The 24,078-nt window shown below is 57.1% G+C and overlaps 1 protein-coding gene and 1 long non-coding RNA gene across 2 annotated transcripts; one reads left to right on the plus strand and one right to left on the minus strand.

Annotated features, from left to right (window-relative positions):
- Nucleotides 1-3,413: 3,413 nt before the first annotated feature.
- Nucleotides 3,414-9,861, minus strand: LOC128838891 (uncharacterized). Its single transcript, XR_008445308.1, has 3 exons — nt 9,594-9,861; nt 8,205-8,286; nt 3,414-4,289 (listed from the first exon to the last, which is right to left on the minus strand). It is a non-coding gene; the product is annotated as an uncharacterized LOC128838891 (long non-coding RNA).
- A 10,682-nt stretch (nt 9,862-20,543) lies between these two features.
- On the plus strand, nt 20,544-23,803 carry MSMP (microseminoprotein, prostate associated). Its single transcript, XM_054032776.1, has 3 exons — nt 20,544-20,988; nt 21,785-21,893; nt 22,525-23,803. Exons 1-3 carry the CDS (start codon nt 20,877-20,879, stop codon nt 22,712-22,714), a joined length of 411 nt encoding a protein of 136 aa, XP_053888751.1. The 5' UTR covers nt 20,544-20,876; the 3' UTR covers nt 22,715-23,803.
- Nucleotides 23,804-24,078: the final 275 nt, after the last annotated feature.

Genomic DNA, 24,078 nt, shown 5'->3' on the forward strand with positions numbered 1-24,078 from the left:
GCGGTGCTCGGGGGGGCCCGGGGCGGGGGCTCGGGGGGCCTGGCCGGCAGTGCCGGGCCGGGGGCTCGGCCGGCGGTGCTCGGGGGGGCCCGGGGCCGGGCCGGGCCGCTCGGCCGGCGGCTCGGGAGCCGGGCCGGGTGCTGGGCCGGGGGCTCGGCCGGCGGTGCTCGGGGGGTCCGGGTGCCGGGCCGGGGGCTCGGGTCCGGGCCGGGCCGGGGGCTCGGCCGGCGGTGCTCGGGGGGGCCCGGTGCGGGGCCGGGGGCTCGGGGGGCCTGGCTGGCAGTGCTGGGCTGGGGGCTCGGCCGGCGGTGCTCGGGGGGGCCCGGGGCCGGGCCGGGGGCTCGGGGGGCCTGGCCGGCAGTGCCGGGCCGGGCCGGGGGCTCGGCCGGCGGTGCTCGGGGGGACCCGGGGCCGGGCCGGGCCGGGGGGCTCGGCCGGCGGCTCGGGTGCCGGGCCGGGTGCTGGGCCGGGTGCTCGGCCGGCGGTGCTCGGGGGGGGCCGGGTGCCGGGCCGGGGGCTCGGCCGGCGGTGCTCGGGGGGGGCCGGGTGCCGGGCCGGGGGCTCGGGTGCCGGGCCGGACCGGGGGGCTCGGCCGGCGGGTCGGGTGCCGGGTCGGGTGCCGGCGGTGCTCGGGGTGGCCGGGTGCCGGGCCGGGGGCTCGGCCGGCGGTGCTCGGGGGGGCCCGGTGCCGGGCCCGGCCGGGGACTGGGTGCCGGGTCGGGGGCTCGGCCGGCGGTGCCGGGCCGGGCCGGGGGCTCGGGGGACGGGCTGGGGACCTGCGGTGCCGGGGGTGGGCCGCGCCTCCTCCCCCCCCCCCCCCCCTTACCTGCTTCAGGCTTCCCGCGACTCAAATGTTCGCGGGAAGCAGGGGAGGGGGCGGAGACTTTGGGGAGGGGGCGGGGTTGGGGCGGGCGCGGGGGCGGGGCTGGGGGCGGGGCTGGGGCCCCTTTAAAGTGTCCTCCTTTCGGAGGCACTAAATATGGTAACCCTACCCTTGTGATCCAGGAATCACCCAGAATCCACACGCTGGCTATGCTGGCAGCACTTGCCTCTGGGATCAAGGTACCTGCGCGGTCAGTTCCAAACCTCTCTGCGGCGCGGTTTTAGAAACACCGCATTCATCAATGCTCCAAGGTCAGGAAGTAGCCACTTGCCCCATCCCTCCCACAGGCCTCAGCTAGTAAAATCAGATTTTCCAAACAACCAATCCAAATCTTGCTTACCACCCTCTCCGCAGACACAACTCCTCTTGCTGTCAGTGTCCCCTGCACCCTCACTGCACAGTCATCTGGTTCCTCTCCACCTGATCCAACAAACATTTTGGTTAAATCGCCTGCTGACTATTCTGCTGTGGTCCCGGTAAACCTCCCCATAACATCAAAACATGTTCTGTTGTAGCAGAGAACTGGTAGCAAGCAACCTAGGTCAGTAAATCTTTGTTGCGCAGGTGCACAAAGGTTCAGACCAGAAAGCTCAGTGGCCGGGTTTTCACCTGGGCAGTGGCATTGCTACACTCCCGCGAGCCAGGCAAGCATGGAGTGGCTTCATAGAAACCATCTCACTCCCCCCCCCACCCTTATTGGCACATGCAGCCTGTTAGCCTTCCAGGCTGCACATCTATGCAAGCCAAGAAGGAACATGTTCTTAAATACCATTCACAGCCTGGGTCCCCCCAAGCCTGTGTGGATGCCAAGCACGACCTTGGTAAAACTGACCATCTGAAACCATTTGCCCCGCATCCCAACAATTTAGTTTGATCTCTTGCTCTTCACAAAAAAACACACCTAGAAACATTTTGGAAAATGGCTGTTTTTTCAGGGCTTATATCGCCACAACCCCTGGCTCAAATGACCCCAAGTCTGGGTCCCCGACCCTGTCCCGCAGCCTCTGAGGCACACCGAGGCAAAGGAAGCAGAGTGAGCACACGGATTTTAGAGGATTTCGAAAGGTTGTGATGCAGCCCTAACTCCAGTGGCGCTGCTGCATCACTACAACAAATCGCATCGTACCTGGGCCAGGCCAATGACTTCAGGCGCTAGGGCCGAAATGAGCCTTGAGAAGGGATCCGGGGAAGGAGCTGGCTCCCCGGATTGGGCAGAGGGAGGGCGTTGCATGTGCCAGGGAGTCACCTAAGGGAGCCCATTGCTGAGACAGTGGTGGGTGCCCCTAAGGGGCCTGTTAGGAGAAATATGGGCCTGTCTGGTCTTCCCCTCCCCCCCAGGGAGACAGAACCCTGTCACCTGGGGCAGCACATTCCCACCAGCAGAGAAAACCAGTGGATTCTGGCCAGTCCCACTGCCCCAGGTGGGGCTGAGCTGACCCCTTCTGCCACCCCCGCAGATGGAGCTTCTGTCCCCAATGCCTTCTGCTCTGCATCCCCAGAAACCTCCCAGAGAGATGAGCACAGTTGTGCCTGGGCTGGGGCGGGGCACGTGGGGCTGGGTGACACTTGGAAAAAAATACAGAGGCTGCAGGATTAAAATATAACTGGGGAAAGCGTTTGCCAGGCCAAATCCAGTTGTCACGCTGAAGGCCCATGACCAGCACAGAACCATAGAAGTGTGGGGCTGGAAGGGACCTCGAGAGGCCACCAAGTCCAGCCTCATGTGCAGAGGCAGGGCCAGGGAACCCTCGACCAGCCCTGACAGGGGTTTGTCCAACCTGGTCTTAAAAACCTCCAGTGACGGGGACTCCACAGCCTCCCCTGGTACCCTGCTCCAGAGCGTGATGGTAGAAAGCTGTTCCTAATATCTAACCTACATCTCTCTGGCTGCGGTTTAAGCCCATTGCTTCTTGTCCCCCTTTAGTGGCCATGGAGAACAATTGATCACCATCCTCTTTAGAACAGCCCTTAGCATATTTGGAGACTTATCAGGTCCCCCTCAGTCTCCTTTCCTCAAGCCTAAACATGCTCGGGTTTTCAACCTTTCTTCATAGGTCAGGTTTTCTAAACCTTTTATTGCTTTCTTCTGAACTCTCCAATTTGTCCACATCTTTCCTAAAGCGCGGTGCCCAGAAACGGATGCAGTACTTCAGCGGAGGCCTCCCCGGTGCCGAGCAGAGCAGGACAATTAGCTCCCATGCAGGGCCAGTGCAAGGAAATTTCGCACCCTAGGCGAAACTTCCATCTTGTGCCCCCCCCAGCCCTCCTGCAGCTCCCCGCACCCCCCCCAGCCCTGAGGCACCCCCCCCCGGGGAGCCGTGCGGCAGCTCCCCACCCCAGCTCACCTCTGCTCCGCCTCCTCCCCGAGCACGCCGCCCCTGCTCTAATTCTCCTCCCCACCCAGGCTTGCGGCGCCAAACAGCTGATTGGCACTGCAAACCTGGGAGGCGGGAGAAGTGGAGCAGCGACCGTGCGCTTGGGGAGGGGGCGTAGGAACGCTGTAAAAAAAATTGGGGGCACTGCTTTTTGGCGCCCCCAAATCTTGGCGCCCATGGCAACCGCCTAGTTTGCCTAAATGGTAGCACCGGCCCTGCTCCCATGTCTTACGTACCCCGGAATGATATTAGCCTTTTTCAACCGCATCCCATTGTTGCCTCATTCAATCTCTCTTTGACGCTAACCCCCAGATCCTTTTCAGCAGCGCTGCCACCTCCCCAGTTATTCCCTATTTTGTAGTTGTGCATTTGATTTTTCCTTCCTAAGTGAAGTACTTTGCATTTGCCTTTATTGGATTCCATCTTGAATTCAGACCAATTCTCCAAACTGTCACGGTCATTTTGAATTCTAATCTTGTCCTCCAAAGTGCTTCCAACTCTCCCAACTTGGTGTCACCTGCAAATTTTACACGCATTCTCTCCTCTCCATTAGCCAAGTCATTAATGAAAATATTGATTAGTACTAAAGCTAGGATTAATTCCTGCGGGACCCACGAGAGACACCCTCCCAGTTGGACAGTGAACTGTTGATAAGTACTCTTTGAATACACTCTTTCAACCTGTTGTGCACCCACGTCATAGTAATTTCATCTAGACCATATTTCTCTCCATCTCAGGGATGCCCTTCTCCTGTTTTTCAACGTTCTTTTAAAAATGTGGCCACCAGCGCTGGGTGCAGGATCAGTCTCGGTCTCACCAGCGCTTTGTACAAAGGCAAAATCACCTCCCTGCTCCCGTTTCTGCACCCAAGGGCGGCGTTACCCTTCGTGCCACAGGATCCCGCTGGGAGCCATGCTGAGCTGCTTGTACACTCTGGGCTCGGTCCATTCAGAGGCACTGCTTCCCCAGATACAGTCCCCAGGCCGTCGGAGTGCCCTGCCTTCCCTCTTCCTAGATGTGTGAACTTCTATCTGCAGCAACAGAAATGCAGGGAAGAAGGTGGATAGGTGAGTGGCGGAGGCAGTCTGGGAGGGACCGGAGAATGAACTAGGGCAGCATGAGCCCCAGGGCCATAGAGAAGCCAACACAACCCCAAGAGATCAGAGACACGGGCAAGAAACAGCAGCTGGTGAGTAGCATGAAGTTGGGGAGCGGGAGTGGCTCATGGGCGTGAGGGGGAGGGAGCAGCTCATTGGACAGGAGTTTGCCTCGTGATGTGGTAGCAGGGAAGGGCCATGGGATGTGAGGGGCAGAGCAGTCACTCTGCCAGTCCCTCTGCCCACGGGGCCACCTGCCCCAGGCGTTTGTGTTCAGTTTCGGGTGTCTCGATATCAGAAAGGGCCTGGTAACCCGGGGATCAGTGAATGCACAGGAACAGGAGGGGAAGCACCCCTTGACACAGTGAGGCCGTACCCAGCGCTGGGCATGGTCCTGGCAACGCAGACAGGTGGCAAGGGAGTGCCATGCTGTGAACACTGACAGCCCCTGGCCCTGGGAGAGAGGCAGTCCCCTTGGGGGGATCCCTGGGCTGGGCATCGGAGCAGACTGGAGGCTCCGGGGGGCTGCGGGGCCCGAGGGAGGAGAGGAGCGATCGTGCCCTCCAGAACGTTAGCAAGGGGAGGTGCTGAGTCTGGGCCAGGAGCTGGGAGCCAGTGGCACAGAGCCGTGGTTTGGGCGAGGGGGCACATGCCGGGGCCTTCCAGAGACCATTAGGGAAGAGACAGGAGCGGCACAGACTGTGTTGGGGCCTCGGCCTGAGCACCAGTGCCACAGCTTCCCCCTCAGGACGTTGTCCCTGGGCGCAGGGAGCAGACCAGGGGAACGCTGGGACGGCCGAGCTCAGCCCAGCCACGAGTTGGAATTTTTTCTGTTCCGAGAGAAAATAATCTGGGTGTGAGGACTGGAGCCAAGGCCTCCTCAGAGCCTAAAACAGCAATCGCCACTTCCTCGGCTTTATGGTGTTTGCTCTGCCAGGGCCAGCAGCAGCCTGTTGCTTCCTGCTCTGCAGCTGCACCCGGCTCCAGGCTCTGGAGATTCTGGTTTTACAGCCACTCCTGGGTCCCTCCAAGGGCAGCCTGTCGTCCATCTGCTGCTATTGCCCAACCCGCTTCCTGTGGGGTTGGTGCGAGCTGTTGCTGCTGCATGTCTCTGCCGTGTCTCCTCCAGCCCTGGCAACGTCGCCTGTATGCCCCAGTGCCACATCCGCTGACAACACCCGCATGCTGATATCTCCCCCGACCCGGCCCAGGGCCCACCTCTCTCAGCTTCCCCATACCAACCTCTCAGTCCCACCAGCAGCCTTGTAAAAATACCCCAGCGCCAACGTTCATCGCCATCACAAATTTCTGCCTCATTTCTGATTTGAATTGGTCTGGTTCTCGTTCTGCTTGTCCCTGCTAGGTTAAAGAGCCCTTAGTACCCTGCCAAAGTCACTCGCAATCTTCTTTTCGATACACTGAACAGATCGAGCTCTTTAACGCTCTCACCATCAGCCGTTTTCCCCAGGCCTGGAATCGGTTTTGTGGCTCTTCTTTGTACCCTCTCAAATGTTTCAACATTCTTTTTAAAATGGGTCCCCAGCCCTGGACGCAGGACCCAGTATCGGTCTCACCGAGGCCATACTCAGGGGCAAAATCACCTCCCCCTCCTCCTTGCTGCTCCGCTGTTTACACACCCAGGCGTTGCATTAACCTTTGAGCTGCAGCACCACGCTGGGAGTGCCTGTTGAGCTCTTGTGCGTTCTGACCCTACGTCCTTTTCAGAGTCCCAGCTGTCTAGGGCACAGTCCCCTGGTCTGCAGGGATGGCCAGCACTTCTTGGTCAGCTTCCAGAGTCCATCAGGGCCAGGCAAAGCCCCAGGGCTCGGTCGCTTTATTCCCTAACCAATCCCACGGGGAAGGTGCTCAGACACCGCAGTGAGGGGCACCAGCAGAGACCCCCAAGCGAAATAGGCCCCTGAAGTGTTTCCAGCAGACAAACAGGCTTTCAGGAATTCCCGAGAAAGGAGGCGGTAGTGCGCCAGACCAGGTTGCTGGTCCATCTCAAAGCGTGAGGCATCCGAGCCCAATATCCATCATCCATGAGCCCCGGCTTCTCATCAGTCGTGTCTGGCGCTCATGGCGAATGTGGGGCAAGTCAGACATTGTCTGTGCCCTGCAGAGCAAACCCCCCAGTGCTTGGGGCGGCAGCTCGGGGGTGTGGGGGAGTCCGGCTGATGAGACTGAGTGGGAGCTGGATGGAGCCTCACACCTGCCACTTCTCCCAGAGGAGATCAAACAGGCCCCCCCTCGGCAAGGGGCTCAGAGCTTAGTTCCTGATACAGCGTCAGTGCTGCACCCACCTGCCAGGAGCCCTTCCTCATTGGCTGCAGAGGCCCTGGGCAGTTATTAGTGCAGAAAACAAATTGGAGAAATGGTCTGAGTTAAACAGGATGAAGTTTAACAAAGACAAATGCAAAGTGCTCCACTTAGGAAGGAAAAATCAGTTTCACAGATACAGAATGGGAAGAGACTGTCTAGGAAGGAGTACGGCAGAAAGGGATCTAGGGGTTATAGTGGACCACAAGCTAAATATGAGTCAACAGTGTGATGCTGTTGCAAAAAAAGCAAACGTGATTCTGGGATGTATTAACAGGTGTGTTGTGAGCAAGATACGAGAAGTCATTCTTCCGCTCTACTCTGCTCTGGTTAGGCCTCAGCTGGAGTATTATGTCCAGTTCTGGGCACCGCATTTCAAGAAAGATGTGGAGAAATTGGAGAGGGTCCAGAGAAGAGCAACAAGAATGATTAAAGGTCTAGAGAACATGACCTATGAAGGAAGGCTGAAAGAATTGGGTTTGTTTAGTTTGGAAAAGAGAAGACTGAGAGGGGACATGATAGCAGTTTTCAGGTATCTAAAAGGGTGTCATAAGGAGGAGGGAGAAAACTTGTTCACCTTAGCCTCTAAGGATAGAACAAGAAGCAGTGGGCTTAAACTGCAGCAAGGGAGGTCTAGGTTGGACATTAGGAAAAAGTTCCTAACTGTCAGGGTGGTTAAACACTGGAATAAATTGCCTAGGGAGGTTTTAAATATCTCCAGAGATGGAGATTCCACGAGTAGGTTAGATAAATGTCTATCAGGGATGGTCTAGACAGTATTTGGTCCTGCCATGCGGGCAGGGGACTGGACTCGATGACCTCTCGAGGTCCCTTCCAGTCCTAGAATCTATGAATCTATAAAACCCCAGCGGGGCCCTGGCCACAGCATCCAGGGAGGGCAGGCCAGTGACCCGTGGGCAGGATCCTTGTGCCTCATTTAGCCGCTTTCTGTTGACACCCTGGAAATGGCAGCATCCTACCAGAGCTATGTGCTGCCTGCGGCCTCTTGATCCCCCAGACTGCGGCCCGGGGAGGCCGGGAAGGGATTAATCTGAGCCCCATTTATGGCAAGGAGGCTGTTGGGTACCTTGGGGTCCTTGCTGCCCCAACAACGAATCCTGCTGGTGGGTGTTTGTCACCTTGCGCTGGGACCCGATCGCTCTGGTAGCTGGTGTCTTGGGCAGAAGTGCCTGGCTTGGGCGTGCTCCAACCCCGACAGCTCGGAGAGGGACAAGTTAAATCCTAGCACTGGACTGGCTGATCCAACGGGCAGTCGTGCGGCCGAAATGGCAGACGAGTTCCCTGGCTAGGTCTGTTTGGAAAGAAACTGGATGCTGTGCTCATCTCTCCCAGTGACAAGGAAACACGTTCTAGTCCCTCAGTAGCTGGGGAGGTGTCACACAGGAACTAAACATTTCTAAATCTGCGGGCCCAGATAATTTACAACTTGTCCCCACTTCCCGAGGGACTGAAAATCGTAGAGAGTTCAGAGAAGAGCCAGGAGAAGGATTAAAGAATTGGAAAACACACCTTACAGTGAGAGACTCCAGGAACTCCATCTGTTCAGCTTAAAGAGAAGGTGAAGGGGTGACTGGATCCCAGGCTGTAGGTCCTACGTGAGGAACAGAAAGTTGTGCATTGCAGGGTCTGCAATCTAGCAGACAAAGGTCTAACACACGATCCAGTGGGTGGAAGATGAAACTAGATCAGTTCAGACTGGAAATAAAGGACAAATTTTTAAGTGAGGGGCCATTAAGCATTGGAACAATTTCCCAATCGCCGTAGTGGATTCTCCATCCCTGCCAATGTCTAAATCAGAACTGGACGTTTGTCTAAAAGATCTGCTCTCGTTCAACCACAGCTATTGGTCTGCAAGCAGGAATTAAGCCAGGGATGCCCTGTGACCTGTGCTGTGCAGGGGTCAGACCGGTCCTAGGCCCTGTGCCATGCAGGGGTCGGACCGGTCCTGGGGCCTGTGCCGTGCAGGCGGTCGGACCGATTCTGGGGCCTGTGCCGTGCAGGGGTCAGACTAATTGCCTTCTATGGGGAGATAATGAGTCTGTGGATGAGGGGAAAGCAGTGGATGTGTTATTCCTTGACTTTAGTAAAGCTTTTGATACGGTCTCCCACAGTATTCTTGCCAGCAAGTTAAAGAAGTATGGGCTGGATGAATGGACTATAAGGTGGATAGAAAGCTGGCTAGATCATCGGGCTTAACGGGTAGTGATCAACGGCTCCATGTCTAGTTGGGAGCCAGTATCAATTGGAGTGCTCCAAGGGTCGGTCCTGGGGCCGGTTTTGTTCAATATCTTCATTAATGATCTGGAGGATGGCGTGGACTGCACCCTCAGCAAGTTTGCAGATGACACTAAACTGGGACAAGTGGTAGATACACTGGAAGGTAGGGAAGGATACAGAGGGACCTAGACAAATTAGAGGATTGGGCCAAAAGAAACCTGATGAGGTTCAACAAGGACAAGTGCAGAGTCCTGCACTTAGGATGGAAGAATCCCATGCACTGTTACAGACTAGGGACCGAATGGCTAGGTAGCAGTTCTGCAGAAAAGGACCTAGGGGTCACAGTGGACGAGAAGCTGGATATGAGTCAACAGTGTGCCCTTGTTGCCAAGAAGGCTAACGGCATTTTGGGCTGTATAAGTAGGGCATTGCCAGCAGATCGAGGGACGTGAGCGTTCCCCTCTATTCGACATTGGTGAGGCCTCATCTGGAGTACTGTGTCCAGTTTTGGGCCCCACACTACGAGAAGGATGTGGAAAAATTGGAAAGAGTCCAGCGGAGTCAACAAAAATGATTAGGGGGCTGGAGCACATGACTTACGAGGAGAGGCTGAGGGAACTGGGATTGTTTAGTCTCCAGAAGAGAAGAACGAGGTGGGATTTGATAGCTGCTTTCAACTACCTGAAGGGGGTTCCAAAGAGGATGGAGCTCGGCTGTGCTCAGTGGTGGCAGATGGGTGTGATCCTGCTGTTCCACCAGCTGGCAGTCAGCTGCGTCCATCCTGTCTCTTCATCCTATAAACAGCAGAAGGGAAGGTGCATCAGTCAAACCCCAGCCCGGGCGGCTGGAACAACGTGTACAGTGGGGGCGCTGGAGACATAGAACGGAAACCACTTCAAGCCGGGGGTGCGGCAGCCCCCCAGCACTCCTAGTTCCAGCACCTCTGCCCTGTCTGCTACCAGGTGAACGTGATTTGTTGGGGAAGAGTCAAAATGGCGTTTGTAAAGGGAAATCATGCCTCTCCACTCTATTAGAATTCACTGAGGGGGGTCAACAAGTTTGTGGACAAGGGGGATCCAGTGGATATAGTGTACTTGGACTTTCAGAAAGCCTTTGACAAGGTCCCTCACCAAAGGCTCTTAAGTAAAGTTGTGACGGAGCAGGGAGCAGGGCAGATTTGACCTGGGAATGTTGCAGGGGGGTTGCAGTGGGGATGTGGGACTTCCCTTGAAGGAAGCTACCTGAGCTGTAACCTGAGCCAGGAAGGGGGGTGGGGAGAATTAACACCTTCTGCCCGGGAGACTGGACAAGGGAGAGGAGCAGCGGGAGGAGCTGGGAGTTTAGTTTCAGTTGGGGCTGGGTGGTGCAACGCAGGGAACCCCAAGCTGGGGTCTAAGCTCCCTGAACCTCCCAGAGGGACCTAATTGAGGGGGTCTGGTCGTACCTACACGCTCTGCTTGAGACTGTGTTCCTGTCCTTAAATAAACCTTCTGCTTTACTGGCTGGCTGAGAGTCGCAGTGAACCTCGGGAAGAGGGGTGCAGGGCCCTAACTCCCCCACAATCCGCAACAACTGGTGGCAGCGGCGGGATCTACTGCACCCCGTGGACGGCGCTTCCTGCAGTAAGTGACTGGGGAGCAGTAAAACGAAGGGGGATTGACGGGGACCAGGCGTGCTGAAGAGTGAGAGAGAGACGGTTATTACCCCTGGGAGTGTGTGACCAGCGAGAAGGACTTTTGCAGTAACAGGGTCCCCCGGGGGGATCGCAGCGAGTGGTCCCAGGGGCGGAGGAGTCTGCAGCTCGACCCTGGCAGAGAGGTGGTGACCTCGAGAAGGGCTGGCACACTAGGGGGCCCCCTGGGAACTGTGGGGAGCTGTGAGCACACAGGCCGGTGAGTGGCCAGCAGGAAGATGTATGCCAAGCGGCTTAAGAGCGACCTGGTGGAGCTGTGCAAGCAGAGGCGGCTGCGCATTGGGAGGCTCACCAAAGAACAGCTCATTGCCCAGCTGGAGGCGGAAGATCGCGCGAATGAACTGATCCCTGTGTCTCAGGGAAGCAGCCTGGCAAATGCAGCGCAGGCACCAGTGTCTGTCCCAGCTGGGAGTGGTCAGCCGGCTGCTGAGGGCTTCCCGAGACCCCTCCTTCCTATGCCTAGGGGAAGGGTGGGGAGGAGCCCAGCAAATACCGAAGGCGCCGTGACCCCCCCGGCCAGCAGGGGGTCCCCCCGGCGAAGCCCACCGGCCAGCAGAGGATCCTCCCGGCGACGTTCGGCATCCGGGGAGCGGAATTGGCTGGAATGGGAGAAAGAGCTAAAACTGAGGGAGCTGGAGGATCGTGAACAACAGAGACAGCATGAAGAGAGACAGCGTCAGCATGAACGGGAGGAGAAAGAGAGACAGCATCAGCGTGAACGGGAGGAGAAAGAGAGACAGCATCAGCGTGAAGAGAGACAGAGACAGGAGAATGAGAGACAGCGTCAGCATGACCTGGAACTGGCGAGATTGAAGGGCAGCGAACCCCCGGCTGCGGTGAGTGAGGGGGGACCCAGGACTGCACGGAGCTTTGATAAGTGCATCATGGCCCCATACAAGGAGGGGGAGGACATGGATGACTTCCTGGAGGCCTTTGAGACGGCCTGCGAGCTGCACCGTGTGGATCCCGCGGACAGACTCCGGGTCCTTACCCCCTTACTGGACCACAAATCCGTGGCATTGTACCGCCAACTGGGAGAGGCAGAGAAAGGGGACTACGAACTATTCAAAAGGGCCCTGCTACGAGAGTTTGGGCTGACTCCTGAGATGTACCGGGAAAGGTTCCGGAGTCAAGATAAAACCCCTGAGATCTCATATCTGCAACTAGCCGTCCGCATGGAAAGATATGCCAGCAAGTGGGCTGGTGGGGCCCAGACGAAGGAGGACCTGATTAAACTGTTGGTACTGGAGCAACTGTATGAGCGGTGCCCATCCGACCTGAGGCTGTGGTTGGTGGACAGAAAGCCAGAGAACCCGCGACACGCCGGGCAGCTGGCTGATGAGTTTGTAAAGAGCCGGTCAGGGGGTGGCAGGGAGGAGCCCCAAAGGAACAGGCCCGCCGCGATGCAGAGAGAGAGTCACCCTGGGACCTCCCAAAGGGGGAATATGGGGAATCCCCTCCCACGGGGAAGGCCCAGCATCAGGGACAACCGACCGGCTCGAGGGGACCCACGGGACCTGAGCTGCTATTACTGCGGCCGAAGAGGCCACGTTCGGGCCCAGTGCCCCAAGCTCAAGGACAGACTGAGCAGACCGAACCCGCACCGGGTTAACTTGGTAGAGGCCCAGACGGACGAGGGGCAGGCTTCCCACGCAAGAGGGGCTGGCAGCTTATCAACTGCTCAAGAGAGAGAAGGGCCCCCGGCCAGCTTCTCTGGGGGGCCAGATGCTCCGGATTCAAAGTTCTCCGTTTACAGGGTTGGCGCGGGGCTGTCCCTGCGGAGCGAGTGCCTTGTTCCCCTGGAGGTGGATGGGAAGAAAGTTTATGGATACTGGGACACGGGCGCAGAGGTGACACTGGCCCGGCCCGAGGTGGTGGCCCCAGATCGGGTGGTGCCCAACACCTTCCTGACCCTGACCGGGGTGGGCGGGACCCCATTCAAGGTTCCCGTAGCGAGGGTACACCTGAAATGGGGGGCCAAGGAGGGCCCCAAGGACGTGGGAGTGCACCACCATTTGCCCACTGAGGTGTTGATGGGGGGGGACCTAGAGGACTGGCCCAGCAGCCCCCAGACCGCCTTAGTCGTGACCCGTAGCCAGAGCCGGCGAGGGGCACTACGCCCGGACCCTGGGAAGGATGTCCCACCGGAGGCACCGAACCCTTCCCGGGTGGGGAGGGAACACCCAAGGACAGGCCGCGGGGTGGCTGGGGCTTCCGACCCAGACGACGAGAGGGAGCAGGTCCCCATCCCTTCCCCAGCCGCCGAGTTCCAGGCCGAGTTGCAGAAGGACCCCTCCCTGCGGAAGCTAAGGGGCCTGGCTGACCTCAGTGTGGTACAGACCATGAGGAGAGGATGCAAGGAGAGGTTCCTGTGGGAGAAGGGGTTCCTGTACCGAGAGTGGGCTCCCCCGGGGGAAGTGGAGTCGTGGGGGATCAGGAGGCAGCTGGTGGTTCCCCAGAAGTTTCGCCACAAGCTACTGTACCTGGCCCATGACATCCCTCTCGCAGGGCACCAGGGGATCCGGCGCACCAGGCAGAGGCTGCTACAGAACTTTTACTGGCCCGGGGTCTTCACCAACGTCCGGCAGTACTGCCGATCCTGTGACCCCTGCCAGAGGGTGGGGAAGGCCCGGGACAAGGGGAAAGCAGCATTGAGACCTTTGCCCATCATAGAGGAGCCTTTCCAGAAGGTGGCCATGGACATAGTGGGACCTCTCAGCAAGACGACCCGGTCTGGGAAGAAATACATCCTGGTGGTGGTAGATTTCGCCACCCGCTACCCCGAGGCAGTGCCCTTATCATCCATTGAAGCAGACACTGTGGCGGATGCGCTGCTGACCATTTTCAGCCGAGTGGGGTTCCCCAAGGAAGTCTTGACGGACCAAGGGTCCAACTTCATGTCGGCCCTACTCCGGTGCTTGTGGGAGAGATGTGGGGTCCGGCACAACTGGGCCTCAGCATATCACCCCCAATCCAACGGGCTGGTGGAGAGGTTCAATGGGACGCTAAAAATGATGCTGAAAACATTTATGAATCAGCACCCGCAGGACTGGGACAAGTACTTACCTCACCTGCTGTTTGCGTACAGGGAGGTACCCCAGGAGTCTACCGGGTTTTCGCCTTTCGAACTGCTATATGGAAGGCGGGTAAGGGGGCCCCTGGACCTGATGAGAGACGAATGGGAGGGGAAGGCCACTCCTGACGGAGAGTCGGTGGTGGAGTATGTCCTGACCTTCCGGGAACGACTTGCCGAGCTCATGGGCCTGGCCAGGGAGAATCTGGCCAGGGCCCAGAGGAAGCAGAAGGTCTGGTATGACCGCACAGCACGGGCCCGCGCCTTCGCCACTGGGGATCAGGTGATGGTCCTCATCCCTGTGAGGAAAAACAAACTCCAGGCCGCCTGGGAAGGGCCCTTCAAGGTTGTCAAGCAACTAAACGAGGTAAACTATGTGGTGGAGCTGTCGAACCGGGCACACCACCACCGGGTGTACCATGTGAATATGATGAAGCCATATTATGACAGGGGGAATATGGTGTTGGCCGTGTGTGGACAGTGAGAGGGGCAGGGAGATGACCCTTTAGTAGATCTATTCCCTGGGACAAGAGTTGGCTTCCCCCTGGAAGCAATTCCCCTCTCTGATCGGCTAACCCCTGCCCAGCGAGCTGAGATCGGAGGGGTGCTGCATCTGTACCAGCAGCTGTTTTCCAACCAGCCTGGACGCACTAATCTGACTGTCCACCGGGTGCAGACAGGATCGCACCCGCCTATAAAATGCTCCCCCTTCCGAGCCACAGGGAAAACTGCTCAGGACCTGGAAAGAGAGGTCAATGACATGCTGGCTTTGGGGGTGATCCAGCCGTCTTCCAGCCCTTGGGCCTCGCCGGTGGTGCTGGTCCCCAAAAAGGACGGGTCGATCCGGTTCTGTGTGGACTATCGGAAGCTCAATGCCATCACTGTGGCCGATGCCTACCCCATGCCCAGGCCGGACGAGCTCCTAGACAAGCTGGGAGGTGCTCGGTACCTTACCACCATGGATCTTACAAAGGGCTATTGGCAAGTGCCGCTGGATGCAGATGCCAGGCTGAAATCGGCCTTTGTCACCCCTCTGGGGCTCTATGAGTTCCTGACCCTGCCCTTCGGCCTCAAGGGAGCGCCGGCCACCTTCCAGCGCCTGGTGGATCAGCTACTGAGGGGGATGGAGAGTTTTGCCGTGGCGTATATCGATGACATCTGTGTCTTTAGCCAGACCTGGGAGGACCACATATCCCAGGTTAGACAAGTGCTGGACCAACTCCAGAAGGCTGGGCTGACCGTAAAACCGGAGAAGTGCAAGGTGGGGATGGCTGAGGTATCCTACCTAGGCCACCGGGTGGGAAGCGGCTGCCTAAAGCCGGAACCAGCCAAAGTGGAGGTGATCAGAGACTGGCCCGCTCCTCAAACCAAAAAGCAGGTCCAAGCCTTTATTGGGATGGCAGGATACTATCGGAGGTTCGTGCCCCACTTTAGCGCCATAGCCGCCCCCATCACTGAGCTGTGCAAGAAGGGGAAGCCAGACAAAGTGGTCTGGACCGAGGAGTGCCAGGAGGCTCTCCGGGCGCTGAAGAAGGCTCTGGTCAGTGGCCCGGTTCTGGCAAACCCAGACTTTGACAAGCCCTTTATGGTGTTCACCGACGCCTCAGACACAGGACTGGGGGCGGTGTTAATGCAGGAGGATGAAAAGGGGGAGAGACACCCCATCGTGTACCTGAGCAAGAAGTTGCTACCCCGGGAGCAGAACTACGCGGCCATCGAGAAGGAATGCCTGGCCATGGTGTGGGCCCTCAAGAAACTAGAGCCATATCTCTTTGGGCGTCACTTCACCGTGCACACCGACCACTCTCCCCTGACCTGGCTGCACCAGATGAAAGGAGCCAACGCCAAGCTCCTGAGATGGAGCCTGCTCCTGCAGGATTATGACATGGACGTGGTCCATGTGAAGGGACGTGACAACCTGATAGTGGACGCGTTGTCCCGGAGAGGGAGCCCTGAACTTCCCCAGGTCACTGGTCAGAGTGACCCCGCTCAGTTCAGTCTCGAAGGGGGGAGAGATGTGACGGAGCAGGGAGCAGGGCAGATTTGACCTGGGAATGTTGCAGGGGGGTTGCAGTGGGGATGTGGGACTTCCCTTGAAGGAAGCTACCTGAGCTGTAACCTGAGCCAGGAAGGGGGGTGGGGAGAATTAACACCTTCTGCCCGGGAGACTGGACAAGGGAGAGGAGCAGCGGGAGGAGCTGGGAGTTTAGTTTCAGTTGGGGCTGGGTGGTGCAACGCAGGGAACCCCAAGCTGGGGTCTAAGCTCCCTGAACCTCCCAGAGGGACCTAATTGAGGGGGTCTGGTCGTACCTACACACTCTGCTTGAGACTGTGTTCCTGTCCTTAAATAAACCTTCTGCTTTACTGGCTGGCTGAGAGTCGCAGTGAATCTCGGGAAGAGGGGTGCAGGGCCCTAACTCCCCCACAATCCGCAACAAAAGTAAACTGTCATGGGATAAGAGGGAAGGTTCTCTCATGGATCAGTAACTAGTTAAAGGACAGGAAACAAAGGGTAGGAATAAATGGTCAGTTTTCAGACTGGAGAGAGGTAAATAGTGGTGTCCCCCAGGGGTCTGTACTGGGACCAGTCCTATTCAACATATTCATAAATGATCTGGAAACAGGGGTAAACAGTGAAGTGGAAAAATCTGCACATGATACAAAACTACTCAAGATAGTTAAGTCCCAGGCAGGCTGCGAAGAGCTACAAAAGGATCTCTCAAACCTTGGTGACTGGGCAACAAAATGGCAGGTGAAATTCAATGTGGATAAATGCAAAGTAATGCACATTGGAAAACATAATCCCAACTATACATATAAAATGATGGGGTCTAAATTAGCTATTACCACTCAAGAAAGATCTTGGAGTCATTGTGGAGAGTTCTCTGAAAACATCCACTCAGTGTGCAGTGACAGTTAAAAAGGTGAACAGAATGTTGGGAATCATTAAGAAAGGGATAGATATTAAGTCAGGAAATACCATGTTGCCTCTATATAAATCCCTGGTACACCCACATCTTGAATACTGCGTGCAGTTCTGGTCGCCCCATCTAAAAAAAGATATATTGGGATTGGAAAAGGTTCAGAAAAGGGCAACAAAATTATTAGGGGTATGGAACAGCTTCCATCTGAGGAGAGATTAATAAGATTGGGACTGCTCAGCTTGGAAAAGAGATGACTAAGGGAGCATATGACTGAGGTCTATAAAATCATGACTGGTGTGGAGAAAGTAAATAAGGAAGTGTTATTTACTCCTTCTCATAACACAAGAATCAGGGGTCACCCAATGAAATTAATAGGCAGCGGGTTTAAAACCAACAGAAGGAAGTATTTCTTCACACAACACAGAGTCAACCTCTGGAACTCGTTGCCAGTGGATTTTGTGAAGGCTGAAACTATAAATGGATTAAAAAAACAGTTAGCCAAGTCCCTTGAGGACAGATCCATCAATGGCTATTAGCCAAGAGGGTCGTAGATGCAACACCTAAGCCTCTGTTTGCCAGAAGCTGGGAGTGGACGACAGGGGATGGATCACTTGATGATTGCCCCTGTTCTGTTCATCTGGCAGTGACCACTATCAGCAGACAGGACACTGGGCTAGATGGACCATTGGTGTGACCCAGTATGGCCGTTCTTATGTTTCACTTCTGCCACTTACTTTGCGTAGCTGCTTTCATAGTCTCTCTGCTGCCTCAGTTTCCCCTCAGTTCCAAGGGCTGATCGCCGGCCTGCATTCTGCCCACGGGCAGACGCCTCACTGGCCTTTCACTGTGTGCCTCGCTCTGCTCTGGGGCAGCCACAGGAGCAAATCTCCCTCCTGCAGCACTTCTCCAACGGAGTCTCTCTGCCCTTTATGGAGATCAGCCGACTCCTTCCCAGCTGGGTCTGAGAACTGAAGTGGGCTGGCTGGCTCCAGTCCCCCTGGCCTTTAGAGGGGCAGGCAACCCCGTTACAAAGGGTGACCCAAGGAATTACAGACCAGTAAGCCTTGCCCCTGAACTGGGTAAACTGGACAAAATGCCCATTCAAATAGATTAACAAAACAACTGGAAGACCATGACATGATAGGGTCTGACCAGCATGGATTCGGCAAAGGAAAATACTTTATCACTAATCTCTTAGACTTCTGTGTCAATGAAGTAATGGATTCAGGAGAAAAGGTTGACTTTCAAAAGGCCTTTGACTAAGGTCCCCACAAGAGAACACGAAATAAGCCTTCAAAATTCCCTGTCAACTCAGGGAAGTGGGTGTCATCGCAGACAGTGCAATGGAAACCTCTACAAAAGCTAGCACGACATTAGGAGGCATAAGGAAAGGGACGAAGAAGAATAAGAAAAACATTTCCTTGCAATTGCGAGTCAATGGTGTAGCCCCATCTGAGCATGACATGCAGCCACCCCACGTCCCACAGGACAGCACAGAGCTGGGGGGGTTCAGAGAAGGACAAGGAGAACGCTCAAGGGCTTGGAAAAACTCTCCTGTAAAGAGAAATTAAAAGAGTGGGACTGTTACCTTAGAGACAAGATGAACAGGAGGATCCATGATAAAGGAACACAAGACAATGACTGCTCCAGAGAGCTTCCTTTGTTGTGTGCAGTGTCGGCCCCAGGAGATCAGAGACCCAGTGGGGTGGTAATACCTTTTATTGGCCAGCTGCTGTTGGGGAGAGAGACACGCTTAGGAGCTACACAGACCTGAGGAAGAGCTCGGGGTGAGCTCGAAAGCTTGTCTCTCTCCCCAACAGAAGTTGGTCCAATAAAAGATATCCCCTCCCCCACCTTGTCTGCTCTAGAGAAGGGAGGGCAAGAGAACAGAAGCTGCCGGTCTCAGAACACAAGGACAAGGAGACATTCAATGAAACTGAAAGGAGGCAACTTCAGAACTGACAAAAGGAAATACTTTTTCACATCATGTGCAGTTAGACTGTGGAACTCCCTGGCACAGGAAACCATTGAGACCAAAACCAGCACAGTTCTAAGAGACGGGATGTTCATGTGGACGAGAAGAACATCCAGAATAATAATTGTTATTTCTAACAAGAATTCCATACAGAACATTAAACCTCCTACTTCAGAGGTTAAAACAATTCCTAACTATTAGGAATTAGGATGAGCCCTAATGCAGGGGCCGATATCCCACATCTCCTATTCAGGGGTTCTTGCACCCCCCTTTGCAGCAGCTGGCAGAGGCCACTGAGAGAGAGGGAGGACCTTGAGTCGGACCCAGTCTGGCTGCTACCCTCTAGCCCTCTGGCACAGTAGCTGATTCCAAGGAGCAGTTGCAAACTTCTGTCAGCAGGTCAACCACTTCATTCGTAATTTCCTGCAGACCTCAGGGCTGTGCCCTCTGGGCCGGGGGACTTGTTGCTCTTTGATTTATCAATTTCTTCTGATATCCCCACTTCCGACACCTCGGGCTCTGGAAACACCTCATCCTTCTTACCAGAAAAGAGCCGGTCCAGAGCAGGAATCACCCCAACAGACACGAAAAGACATAGTGTCGCTTCTCAGCAATATCCTTATTCTCCACGATTGCTCCCTGGATGCCCTGCTGATAGCAGACCAGCTGGTTCGCTCACAGGCTTCCTGCGTCGCATCTACTCCAAGAGTCTCTTGTTCTTAGGTCTCTGGTTCTTTTTTTCTACTAATTCAGCTTAGCCTCCCAATTCCTTCGTACTTGTTCCCTGCTGTACGCCCGGCTCCTGCGTCCCGGCCTCTCTCGGGCTGTTTCCTTGGCTCCAGTAACCCGGGACCTGCCATTAACCAGGCGGCTCACGCATCCACGCCATTGGGCATCTCGCACATTTATTACAGCAACCTCCATGCGGCGTTTAAGGGTTTTCATTTCCTCATCTGATCAATCCCCCCATTTGAGGGAGATTCCCCTTGTCTGAAGTTCAGGGTCCCGGTCAGTCGCTGATGCCTTTCCTCCCCGAAGGACACTGACGTTAACCGCACTGCGGCTCCTACCACTTTGCAGAACACGCCTCTGGCCTGGGCACAGCAGCGTCTCACCAGCGCTGCAAGCTAGGGTGGATTGCCAGGAGGGGACTGCACACTCCCTCCCACTGCGAATTGCAGGGGCAGAGCAGACAGCCACACACCCACACCTGTGGGGGAGACAACCAATGGGGGGATGGGCACCCCCAAATGTGCTCCGCTGCTCAAACTGTGCCAGCGGGGTGAACTCCCTGACACGTGCGCGTGGCGAGCTCTCCGCTCGGCAGCAGCTCTGAGGCATTCTGCTCATCGGGGAGACAAGGGGCATCCTGGCAGGGAGGCTGTGGCCATGGTCGGTGATGGGAGAAGGCTCAGATAAGCGCTGAACTCTGACTCATGGGGGCTCATCCCTGATGGAACTCCAGAGAAATCCAGGCATAATTTGGCCCATTGTCTCTGTGGATGGCCGAAGTCATGGTGTGACTGTACTCATGGCCCCGGTTGTTGTTGGTAGCTGTAGTCACATTGGGTCTTGTGGGGGCTGTAGGTGTGTTGTGTCTGGTGACGGCTTGTGTTTGCTTTGTTGCTTGGTAGTTTTGGTCCCGGGCTTTCTGCAGGAATGGTAGTCAGGTTTGTGTGCAACTTCATCTTTTGACGGGGCGCGCGCTTCCTCGCTTTTGCATAGGATGGACGCTTGACTGTCCTGGTTAATATCAGGGGCTTTGCGGGAGCTGAACATTCTGCTCACCACTGAGACAAAACGCCCCCGGAAACCTCATTGGTGGAGGTTTTCAGGAATGAGAGACAGCTCCACGGGACGAGGGGAAGCTTCCACAAAGGCCTCTTTCCCTTGACCCCTGTCACTGCCAGCCCTGGTGGTTTGTCTCTGAGGGACCCTGTACACGGAGACCCAGAGAGGGTCCCTGCTCGGTGACCTCTCTGCCAAGCCTTGCACCCGCTAGGGTTTCCAACTGGAGCCAGTTCTGGAGGGCATGAATCAGCTTTTCACAGCTTGTTAAAAATCTTGATCCTACCTCTTGTTTTCATGCCTTTCACATCAGGAAATGAGTTTTACAACTTTTCCAGTGGGACACAGCTGGTGGCCAGGGTCATAAAGCTGAACTTTATAAATGTCTCCTGGTGGGACTGAGAGGAGACGTTAAACAGGCGAGGGAGAGAAGGAGCAACGCACAGAGCCGGGGAGAAAGGAGCCGGGGAACTTCATCGGGATTAAGAAGAGTCGAAGCACGACTGCCACAATGGCCAGGAAGGTGCAGAAGGTTGCCTGTGTCTGGGGCAGGATCTGCCTGCTGGTCTCTTTCCTCCTCCAGCTCCAGGGATCCCAGGCAAAATGTTATTTCCAAGCGCAAGGTAAGGCAGCCGTGGAGATTAAAGCTGGGATGTGCAGGTGCTGGGAGAGGCCTTCAGCTTTTTCTTGGGGTTGTCAGGGCAGTGGGAGCTCTGGGCTCCCAAGCTGCAAAGCAATAAACGAATTGGGCTGAGCCTTGGGAGCGTGCTTACAGGCCAGTGATGACTGCAGAGCAGCCCATAAACCACAGAATAGCTCCCCTGGGCCCTGGCTGAGAACCGGCCTGCTGGGCTACGGCCGAGCTGCTGCCAAGAGCCCGGCCGTGGGCAAGGAAGGCGGCCGAGGTAGTGAAGGGAAAGCGGAGGTCACAGCTCCCTGCAGGTGAACGCGGGCGCTGGGGCCTTGCCCACGGGCACAGCCGTTGGTGATCAGGAGCGACGCGTGTCTGCATCAGACCCAGGCCTCACTGTGCTCACAGCACAAGCGGAAGTGGCAGAGACTTGCCAAGAACACAAACCGGTGGAAATGTGTCTTCTCTCCGGCCCCGGCCACAGCTGCAGGGGCTTCCCGGTCTGGTAACGGAGCCTAGGCATGAGTGTGGGGCAGGGGTTACTGGCTATCTTCAGCATCACAGGGCTGGTGGGGGGGCCCTAGGGTCGCTCCCCCAGCCCCTTTCTCACATTGGGGACAGGTGGGGGGCCCTGGGGTTGCTCCCCCAGCCCCTTTCTCATGTCAGAGAGAAGGCAGCGGGCCTGGGGGTCCCCAGCCCGTCCTTACACTGCAGAGCAGCTGGGGGGCCCTGGGTCATGCTCTGGGCGGGCAGGGTCACGTGCGCTCATTGGGGGGGTTTCCTTGCAGCTCCCTGTCACTACGAGGGGAAGCAGTTCACCCTGGGGGAGTCCTGGCTCAGCACCACCTGCCTGCTCTGCACCTGCCTCCACCCCGTCGGCGTGGGCTGCTGCGAGATGTAAGTGGGGACGTGCCAGGGGAGGGTCGCTGCTGCGGTCAGTTCTATTGGGGTTTCCGCAGAAGGCCAGTCAGGGATCAGCCCCCGGTGGTGGTGCCGCGCATGCGGAGCGAGCGCCAGTCTGTGCATGTGACAAGCAAACAGGCCACACTGCAGTGCAAGCCGGAGCGTCAGCACCCAGCACCCAGCCTGCATGAGGGGTTGCAGGGCCGTGCTGGGACCTGCAGGCAATGGAAATGGCATCGTCCTTGTGCTGCCACAGCTGCACCCCACTTGTGCTGGGAGGCGCAGTCTGTGGCCGGGGCAGGTCAGACCGGGACATCGTGGGGCTGGGCTGGGGCAGTTCATGGAGGTGGCTGGGGAAGTATCACTGGCACAGGAGGTCCTGAGAGAGGCTGTCCTGTGGGGCAGCTTGGGGGCGCAGGAGCTGGGCTAGCCGTGGCCAGGCCTGGGGGAGGGAAGCGTTTCCCATTTACCTTACAGGTGAGTCAGTGGAATGCACTTAGGAGCCACCTGGCCCGGCCTGTGATCCCTCCCAATGCCCCATAGGGTCTGGGCTTTCCAGGCAGCTTCCCCCCTTCCTGCAGGATGGCTGTGGACAAAGCACCCCTCTCCCTTCTCTCCTGTCCAGCACCCAGCACCCCATCGATTTTCCAGACTGGTGCATGGCCCACTACGACTCGCAGACCTGCCAGATTTCGGTGGTGCAGAAAGCCAACCCCAGCCTACCTTGTGTGAACAGCATGGAGCGCGAGTGGGGCTCGGCCGGCACCCCGGAGCCAATGATCAACAAGGTGCTAGAGACACGGCTGAGCAGGTAGAGGCAGGGTCGTGCCTCCTCCACCCCCCATCCAGCATGAACCGCCACTGCCCCCGACAGCACATTTCTTGCATGTTCCGTCCCTGCACCACGTGCTGCGAGACGCCGCTGCAGCCACCTTCCAGGGAAACCACTAGCCGCCCAATACTGGAATAACGAACTTAATACTTACAACCTAGCGCTGCCCTGCCCCGGCTTCGCCTTTGCCTTCAGCTTCCTGAACCAAACCAGGGCTCCCCCCGCACCCCAGAGCATGCTCCACACACACTAAGGGAGGTCATGGCCCAGAGGGGGGCACACTGGGGGCAGTGGACAAGCCCCCTGCTTCCTTTTTCAAACCCCACTGAGGAAAGCCCCTGGAGCGGGAGTCCCAGCTGAGGATGGGGGGCTGGGAAGCAAGGGATGCGTGTCTGAGTGCCCTGGGTCTGTGGCCTCAGCCAGTGCAGTACCCTCAGTGCTCTGTTGGCACCAAGCAGGGCAGGGAGGAGTCCATGATGCCTTCCTGGGAGCTGGGCTCTCTCCAGGCACGCAGCCCCGCAGGGACCAGGCAGGCAGATTTCTGGCTACTGAGAGGCGGAGAGCTGCTTTTCTAACATCCCCATAGAAAGGATCGAACTCGCACAGCACTGTGGCAGCCCTCTGTTCTCCCTGCATCACCCAGGGCCTCCCCCGGCCGTGGCCAGCATCCCAGTGCGGGGCAGGGACACAGGGCCAGCGAGGGCCCTTTGCACTTACACGCCGAGTCACTGCACTTCCCCTGCCGGCCCCTTTGCCTTGGGGTGAAATGGGTGAGGCTCTGTCCTGCCTTTGGGTGTGGGGGCAAAAGCCTCCTCTGGAACCACTGCAGCCCCTGCACCCACAGCTCCCTGGGGCGGAAGGAGCCCGCCTGCACCACGTGCCGCCCCCCAGCCCTGGTGAGGCAGCAGAGCCCTGCCCGGAGGAGGCAGTGGGCTGGGGGCACGGGGTGGACCAGGCCATTCCTGGGAGTCTGACCCTCCCGGGCGAGACCTGGCAGATGGGAAGTGTGAGCCCAGGAGCCCTGCTGGAGCTCAGCGAGCTGAAGCGACCCGAGCACCAGCTGTGAGCTGGCTGCCCCGGCAGCCTGGCCCAGCCAGCACCGCATCTATGTTGTGCAGAGCCTTGTGTACGTCTTTCTGTCCTTGCAATAAAAGTATGAATTAAACCCCACGAGGGCTCTGGCCAGTGACTGTCTGGGGGAGGGGGACAGCTCCCAGTAGCGGGAAAGGGCCCCATATCACACCCCCTGCACAGAACACATGCTGTCCCTCCAACAAGGGACAGGCCAGGCCACACTCAGCAACCGGGCCGTGCTCAGAGCAGGAGGGGACATAGCAGGAACGGCCT

The sequence above is a fragment of the Malaclemys terrapin genome, chromosome 6, assembly GCF_027887155.1.
Source record: "Malaclemys terrapin pileata isolate rMalTer1 chromosome 6, rMalTer1.hap1, whole genome shotgun sequence".
Taxonomy (NCBI): domain Eukaryota; kingdom Metazoa; phylum Chordata; order Testudines; family Emydidae; genus Malaclemys; species Malaclemys terrapin.